At 40.9% G+C, this 8,904-nt stretch overlaps 1 protein-coding gene across 1 annotated transcript in view; it reads left to right on the top strand.

Moving 5' to 3' along the window:
• Positions 1-8,904, top strand: part of CRHBP (corticotropin releasing hormone binding protein) — a 16,678-nt gene that overhangs the window by 5,305 nt on the left and 2,469 nt on the right. The window contains exons 5-6 of the mRNA XM_011996336.1: positions 693-841; positions 5,275-5,392. Coding sequence (XP_011851726.1) covers positions 693-841; positions 5,275-5,392 — 267 coding nt within the window. The remainder of the gene's footprint in view (positions 1-692; positions 842-5,274; positions 5,393-8,904) is intronic.

Here is an 8,904-nt window from a genome sequence, read left to right as displayed (position 1 = left end):
GGGAGGGGAGGTTGCAGTGAGCTGAGATCACGCCCCTGCATTCTAGCCAGGGTGACAGAGCAAGATTCTGCCTTAGAAAAAAAAAGAAAAGAAAAGAAAAATACTTAAAATAAGCCCGGGGCCATGGTGAAGCTGCTGAGCTGCATCCTAGGCCCCAAGTCTTAAAATAAAGATAAAAAGTTTTAATTAAAAATTAAAAATTTTTTTAAAAAGGAAAAGAAATAAGAATGCAAAAGAAAATACTTAAAATTAATTATTTACTTTATTATTTGAAAACAGAGTTTGAGTTTTGGACTCACCATTAAGCCTTGATTTTTCCACATTCCTAGCTTTAAGCTGAACTCTAGTTAACTCAAGTGCTCCTAGAACTAACACTAGCTAGTATTTGTTTGGGTGCTGAATTATGTCTTTTGATTGTTATAAACAAGGTAACCCCCTAAGATTAACATTAGAAGCCCCCTCACAGCCCAGGGCCTCCTGACAATATCCATGTGTCACTGATGGTTTTTGTTCCCCAAATCCTTTCTGTCTCCAAATTGTTTTTGTGATACATATGCTCTCTTCCTGGGCAGAAGGCCCTAGATCATGAACAGGAGTCCTAGAATAAGATACAATAAATGTCTATAAAAACCCAGCAAACCAAGTAATGGAAACATGAATTTTCGTTTTTTTTTTTTTTCCTTTCTACAAAGCCTGCAATGTCATTTCTCAGACTCCAAATGGAAAGTTTACCCTGGTCGTTCCACACCAGCATCGAAACTGCAGCTTCTCCATAATTTATCCTGTGGTGATCAAAATATCTGATCTCACCCTGGGACACGTAAATGGTCTTCAGTTAAAGGTGAGTTGTTTACTTGTTTCCTAACCATTTGATAAGGCCAGAGCTTTAATCAGAGCAGAAGCAATCATACAGGGCAAACCTGGACACTAGCAAATTGGCGTAGTATGTCGCTCTGATGAGCTCTTAAATCTCACACGTGTTTGCCCTAGCTGCTTTGACTAAGCCCCTCTTCTATTTCAGTTATACGGCAAGTTGCATACTCAGGTGCCCCTTCTGACTACTTGAATACTTTCCTTGTGATGTAAGAAATGTTTTCAATTGGTAAAGTTGTGGTATATAATTACAATTGAACTCTCTTGTGCTTGCCTCTTTTACAAAAATTCTCTCCTAGCAGAACGTAGTGTGAGTCATCTACACAGCTGTTTTTCTGATTATTGGAATTTTCTTTTGACATAAGGAAGTATCTCATTGACAGAACTGTGTTGTGAAGGAGTGCTAACTGTAGCATAAAATACAAAATTGGATTTTTAGATTGCAAAATACGGTAAAGCTTTGAAAAGTATTTGGCATGACATTTAACTCAATACATTTTGCCTAAAAAATATTAGCGGATAATCCCTATCAACTTATTTTCGAATAAACTTCTGTATGGACCTTAAAATTCATGCTGAGTTTGACCGCATTTTCTTGCACTGGCAGCATTTTCCCTCTGAGTCATCCTCATTTCCTTTTACTTTCTCACATGACTAGGTTAAGATAACTCATGTATTTGCTGCTATCAAAGGCAGTCATAATTCCTAATCAGACAGATTTTAGTGACAACCAAATAAATAGAACTAGGACTGAAAAAAGGAGTATATCCAATTTCCTTTAAGCCCTAAATTCATGGATTAGTGCCTGCTTTTTTCTTAGTGAAAGAATAGTCCTTTGATAAGGACACTTTTGGGTATCTTTGGTACAGTCTTACTGGCTCCATATTTGTATGTCATTTTTGATGTAAAATATAGAAGATGAAAGGTGTGAGCACAGACTGGGAGATCTGAATTTTAGTTATTGGGGCTATCGGGGTAATCTTGGTGTTTCCTCCCAAACAATTTAGAGCCTACAGTGTTTTAGGCATCTGCTTCTTCACAAAATATTTTTTGAGTGCTTAGCATGTGCCAGGCACTATTGTAGATGCTGGAAATTAGCAATAAACAAGACAGATCCTGCTCACAGGGACTGTGCATTCAAGTGGGATGAGACAGGCAAAACTGCCATGTATTTCAAATGGTGGTAAGTGCTATACAGAAAATGCAGCAAAATAGTGTGGTAGACAGTGACTGGGAGCATGGGGGTAGATGGAGAGGCAGGGGGCTACTTGTGATAAAGTGGTCAGGAAAGAAACCTTTTGAGAAGTGAGACCTGAGTGATAGATCAGAAGAAGCCAGCAGCTGTGAGAACAGGGAGCAGAGGGAACAGTGCAGAGGCTCAGAGCAGGAATGGGCTTGCTGGATTCCAGAAATGGAAGGAAGAGGAGGATTGGCATAAGACAGCTTCAGGGAGATGGGCAGGGCCAGAGTGTGGTGAGCCCTGCAGGCCACATTAGGGAGCTTAAGTTTATTTTAAGTGCAGTGGTAAACCACTGAAGAGGTTCAGGGAGGAAAGCAACATGATCTGATGTACGCTGTCTAAAATGTCACTGTGCCTTCCATGCAATGAATGGGCTGTCGGGCCATGCCACCCTTTCCATGGCCCTGGTGAGACATTTCTTTAGTTATTATTAATGTATCTATCAAGATTATTTTCTTAAACCTCCCAGATTTCTATGTATTGGAAGATGAGTTCCACCAAAATAAACAAAACCAAAACCAAACACCTTCAATTTTGCACATTGAGTTGGTGTGAGGGTCTTACATTTGGTACAAGGAATATAAGTACTTCTTTTTTTTATTTTTTTTTTGAGATGGAGTCTTGCTCTGTTACCCAGGCTGGAGTGCAGAGGTGCAATCTCAACTTACTGCAAACCTCCACCTCCCAGGTTCAAGCAATTCTTCTGCCTCAGCCTCCTGAGTAGCTGGGATTATAAGCATGAGCCACCACAACTGGCTAGTTTTGTTTTGTTTTGTTTTGTATTTTTAGTAGAGACAGAGTTTCACCATATCGGCCAGGCTGGTCTCGAACTCCTGACCTTGTGATCCGCCCACCTCGGCCTCCCAAAGTGCTGGGATTACAGGCATGAGCCACTGCTCCTGGCCAAGTACTTTTTTGGTACGTCATTGTGGGCTAGGCAAAAGATAGTAGTGGCTTAGAACCTCAACAAAGAAATTGAGGGAATCACTGTTGAGGAACTGCACTTCAGAGGTCCCCACATAACTCAGTTCCTAACATTGTAAGAAAAGCTGAGAGGTTTGCAAAGAAGGGAGAAAAATCATTGAACAGCAAAGAATAAGTGCACCTAACTTTCTTGTTTCTTTGTTTTGTCCCCCTCACTTTAGTTTCTATTTCTTTCTAGCTTCTTTATTTCCCACTTCTCTCTCCTGAGTGTTCCTTTTTCCCTGTAACAGCACCTGCTGAATTTTGGAACCTATAAAACTAAGTGGAAAATTTAGTCTTAAGAGATGTTCCTCCTGGACGTCCTCTACTCAAGGGAAAGGCAATTAAGGTTTTTTTCCTTTACTGATAAATTGCTTATTCCACTCTCAGTACAAGAACATGAAGCCCTGTATACAGTGGGGCTAATTAAACCTCTATTTCATCATTTGATGCAATTATATATAAAGCCTCTAAGCATCAAACCCAGCACGTAGTAGGTAGGCCCTTTAAAAATAGATATCCCCACCTACCCCTGCTCATTAGTGAAGCAGTTGCCATTATGTTATTTTCCAATTTGCTGTTTAGTTCCAGTTGTATTTCAATGCCCTTCTTCTTCTTTTTTTTTTTTTTCTGAGACAGAGTCTCACTCTGTCGCCCACGCTGGAGTGCAGTGGCACATGATCTTGGCTCGCTGCAACCTCTGCCTCCCAGGTTCAATTGATCCTCCTACCTCAGCTTCTTGAGTAGCTGGGACTACAGGTGTGCCACCGCACTTGGCTAATTTTTGTATTTTCAGTAGAGATGGGGTTTCACCTTGTTGGCCAGGCTGGTCTCGAACTCCTGACCTCAAATGATCCACCTGCCTTGGCCTCCCAAAGTGCTGGAATTACAGGCATGAGCCACCATGCCTGTCAATGCCCTTCTAAATGCCTGAATGTGTGTGCTTATGTGTGTATGTGTGTGTTTTAAGTTCTCTATTTTAGATTTTGGTTCCTATGTGTTAAGGTCTATCTAGTTAAGTACTGAGCACCTTGTCATATACCACTAGATCTCTTAATGAGCACACTTCAATGAAGAAGAGGATCACAGGCAAAATTGTGGGGACCAGTACAAATGAAAATGTGAGAGCCCTTATTACAGTTTTATTAAAATGCAGCAGAGCATTAAACCAAGCATAGAGCCCTTCTAGGCACTGAATTTATGTGGTTGCACAGGTGGCATACTTGTGAGACTGCCCTGATCATGGGAGATGGGGGCTCAAAGTACTTTTGGGACTGACAGTGGTTGCTTTGTTTGTGTTGGAAAGTAAGGCAGGGGGATTGCTGTGGACAAGACAGTATGGAAAAGCTGAAAAGACTGAGTGAGGTGGCTCGTGCCTGTAATCCCAGTATTTTGGGAGTCCGAGGCAGGAGGATCCCTTGAGGTTAGGAGTTCAAGACTGGCCTGGGCAACATATCAAGGACCCATCTCTACAAAATTAAAAAAAAAAAAAATGAAGGGAAGCAGGAGAAGGTGATCATGGTGGACCACACAGAACTTTAGAATGAATTCTTTTGAGTAGCTTGAAATAAATTTGTTTTAGTTGAAAGGAGAAAGATCATGGTAACTGTAGCTAACTTGAGCCCCAAATCAGGGTTTTATTATTTCTTTAATATACTCATAATTAATCAAAATTCTTATTGGTAGAAATGATGTGTTCCAATAGCACACAAAGTTCCTTTACAAAGAAGAAGAGATGAGGTGAAGGAAAAACGGATGTGAAAGCCCTATTTATAAAATGTAGGTATTTGACTTCGCTTAACTGTGACTGCATGCATTAAGAAATTCGAGTGATTCAGTATGTATGTCCAAATGATTTGAAAAGTAAAGTATTTTTTTGGTTCAATTTCCGTACATCTTATATGGCGTTTACAGATTTCCATTTTATCATTCCAGTCCTTGAGCTTAAAAAAAAATGAAAAAAACATGTACACACATTTCTAAAAAAAATGATTACTCAACTGATTTAGAAAAGCAATTTTTATGATTTTTTCTCTTTTAAACGTCTTTTAATTTCCGGAGTCCCAGATGTTAAATTAAACGGTATTGCCAGGATGTTGAGGGCTGATTGAGTGAATTCATGGACCCGCTGTTGGTCAAATGGTTTGACTTCTGTAATTGGTTTAAATGTGTCTTTCTCTGCTGCTTTATTCCCTTAGAAATCCTCAGCAGGTTGTGAGGGAATAGGAGACTTTGTGGAGCTGCTGGGAGGAACTGGATTGGACCCTTCCAAGATGATACCTTTAGCTGATCTCTGCTACCCCTTTCATGGCCCGGGTGAGGTATTTCTTTGATTATTATGTATGTGCTTATTAAGATTAAAAAAAATAATCTATCCCGCAATATTTTCTACATTGGAAGGTGAGTTTCACCAAAAAAATCTTCAATTTTTCACACTGAGCCAGTATGAGGATTTGAGGTTATGTATAACATCAGTATCTTTACCAAAATATCTGACATTGGGAGAGAAACCTATGAAGCAATAAAGGTTGGCCTTAAGTAAAACTATGAAAAAGACAAAGCTTTTAAAATCTGCTTTCTTTCCATTTTCTTGGGGGTCCCTGCTTTCATTTTCTAGAGACTAAAGAGTTTATCTACTAACTGAAACACTTATGGTTCAAATAGTAGATGTATCATCAGTTAGTGATAGGCTAATAATGAAGTAACTGTTTTTTATATATGTGTATGTATGTGTGTGTGTTACTCACAGTAAATAAACAACAAAGTGATAAGCTTTATTAGAAATTCTTAGAACTGCTAAAAGTCTATAACTTCTTAACGGCTAAACTAGCCTCTCAAAGGCCAGTGTAACACAGAGGTAAATTCTGAAATCTTAAAGCGGTCACCAGTAATAGAAGACTGGTTTATTTGGCACAGCATATGCCAGATAGAACCAGATCTATGTCAGAGACAAGTGAGGATTTTCACTTTATTATGCTCATGTCAGGTGAGGATGGATGGGACTTCATGACCTCATGACCAAACAACTCAATGAAGTCTGGGGGAGGCGGGGAGAGGAGTCATCAAACATTACTGTAAAGGTCACTCCCACAGCTTTACTTCAACACAGGAGCCCTAGATTATGATTAAAGCGACAAAACAGAAGAACAGCAGTCTCTAATCTCGGTTAATTCTTACTGTAGCCTCCTCCCTCTCCTGTCACAGCAGATCATTAACCAGCTAGGCAATGACGCTGCAAAGCAGACAGCCCTCTTGATCAGCTGTTACCTGTAATAATTAAAACCAGGCCACACCACCAGTATTTTCTGTCTCTGAGTTGATGATGGACAAAACATTTCTAAAATAGAATTAACATAGAGTCAGCTCTCCTTAACTGTGGGTTCCCCATACATGGATTCAACCAATTGCAAATAGAAAATACTCAATGTAGGCAGGGTGCAGTGTCTCACGCCTGTAATCACAGCACTTTGGGAGGCCAAAGCTGGCAGATTACCTGAGGTCAGGAGTTCAAGACCAGCGTGGCCAATATGGTGAAACCCTATCTCTACTAAAAATACAAAAAAATTAGCCAGGCATGGTGGTGCACACCTGTAGTCTCAGTTACTTAGGAGGCTGAAGCAGCAGAATTGCTTGAACCAGGGTAGTGGTGGTTACAGTGAGCTGAGATTGTGCCACTGCACTCCAGCCTGGGTAACAGAGAGAGATTCTGTCTTAAAAAAAAAAAAATTCAGTGTAATTCCTGAACTTCGGGAGTTTGAGGCAGGAGGATCGCTTGAACCCAACAGTTTGAGACCAGCCTGGTCAACAGACCATACCTCCATAAAATAAAAAAGGAAATAATCAGGAAAAAAAACCCACACACACAGAAATAGAGTATAACAACTATTTACATAGCTTTTACATTGTATTAGGTATTATAGGTAATCTACAGATGATTTAAAGTATATAGGAGGATGTGTGTAGTTTGCATGGAAATAGGTAAAGGTAAAAGGTAGCCATTTACATAAGGGACTTGAACATCTGTGGATTTTGGTATCTGTGGGATGGGGAGCATCTTGGAACCAATCTCCCGAGGATACCAGAGGCTGGATTATACAAAAGTCAGCACTAAAGCCTGATATGCAGTCTACCCTCCCCCAGATATACTGTATTCTAAAAGTTTCAGATGAGATTTAAGGCAGGAGTGGGCTCAAAGCAAGCTTTCCAAGCAAGGTAAAGGCAAAAGATTTCTCAAATCCCACTTTGCTGAAAACTAGAGGATTCTCTAATGCTAATTGACACTTGAGCCCTGGTTTAAACTGTCAGTGCATTCGGCCTCTCTAGCCTTTTGTGTGAACGATCTGAGGTATTGAATTACTTCCCTGCTTATGATTGGAGAGCACCTTTGAGGAGATCTACCTCAGCTGGGTTAAAAGGTAAGCCAAGGATTAAAGAACAATCAGGCCTTAAAATTCAGATAATTGAAGCCAAAGTAATTTTTCTGCTTGAGTGATATAACTTGAATTGGCAAAAAAGGTGATTCTAAAGCTGGAAAACCACTTTTCCCTATATTACCTAGGTAACTGAAACCACTTTTAAGACATTTTAAGGCTTTAATCATATCACTGTTTGGTTCATTTCAGACTTTATTCCATTACTGGAAGGAGGGCCTTGATTGTAAGTTGTCCAGGTTCTTGGTGTTTTGAACAAAGAATTGGACAGAACGCACCAAGTAACAAAGGAATGAAACACAGGAATGAAGTAGCCAAAGCAGGGATTTATTAAAGGGAGAAAGCACTCCACAGGGTGGGAGTGGACCCTAGCAAGTGGCTCAAGGGCCCAGTTACGAAAGTTTTCTGGGTTTCAAGTACTCCTTTCTTTTGTTTTGAGACGGAGTTTCGCTCTTGTTGCCCAGGCTGGAGTGCAATGGTGCGATCTCGGCTCACTGCAACCTCTGCTTCTTGGGTCCAAGCGATTCTCCTGCCTCGGCCTCCCAAGTAGCTGGGATTACAGACATGTGCCACTACGCCTGGCTAATTTTGTATTTTTAGTAGAGATGGGGTTTCTCCACGTTGGTCAGGCTGGTCTCGAACTCCTGACCTCAGGTGATCTGCCCACCTCAGCCTCCCAAAGTGCTGGGATTACAGGCATCAGCTACTGCGCCTGGCCTTTTGAGGTTCTTATCAGTTACCCCTTTTCTGGATGAAGGATTTGGTTTGTGGCTAAAGGCTGAGGTGAATTGGCACCCTATGCAGATGAAGAGATAGCCCATGCTTGGCCCACGGCCAGTCCAAGGCACTCTCCCTTTCCTTGCGAGATGTGGTGGAAGGGGAGAGTTGTAGGGAGACTAGCCTTTGATCCTTCACTACTCAGGCTTGGGGGAGACGCAGTTTTTCCTTTTGGTTCAGCTTTAGGAAGTTTGCATTAATTGGCCTTAGGTTCTCGGCCCCCAGACCCAGGTGTTTTCCTTTTGCTCCAGCTTTGGGGAGTCAGCACGAATTGGTCTCAGTTTCCCTGCCACCAGGCCTTGGTGGTTTTCCTTGATTCAGCACGAATTACCTCAAGTTTCCTGCTTCCAGACCCTGTTCTGCTGCCTTAATTCTTTTCTTTCTTTATCATGTTTCCTTGAGCCCCTCCCGAGCTGTTCAGTGTTGAACTATTAGGGACCCTGCCCTTTACATTGGATTTTGTTAGGAATTAGTTCAAAATAATAAATAATACTCAAGTAAAGAAAATAGGACATGTTATAAAGATTAAAGTCCAGAGTAAGATCAGAAAAAGAATGGCCTCCAAATTGTTTAATGAAAAATAAATTTGGCTGGGTGTGGTGGCTCACACCTGTAATCCCA

Source organism: Mandrillus leucophaeus, unplaced genomic scaffold, assembly GCF_000951045.1.
Source record: "Mandrillus leucophaeus isolate KB7577 unplaced genomic scaffold, Mleu.le_1.0 Scaffold114, whole genome shotgun sequence".
In the NCBI taxonomy this organism is placed as follows: Eukaryota; Metazoa; Chordata; class Mammalia; order Primates; family Cercopithecidae; genus Mandrillus; species Mandrillus leucophaeus.
The sequence above is the reverse complement of the archived record's forward strand: the minus strand, read 5'-3'. Positions and strand labels throughout refer to the sequence as shown.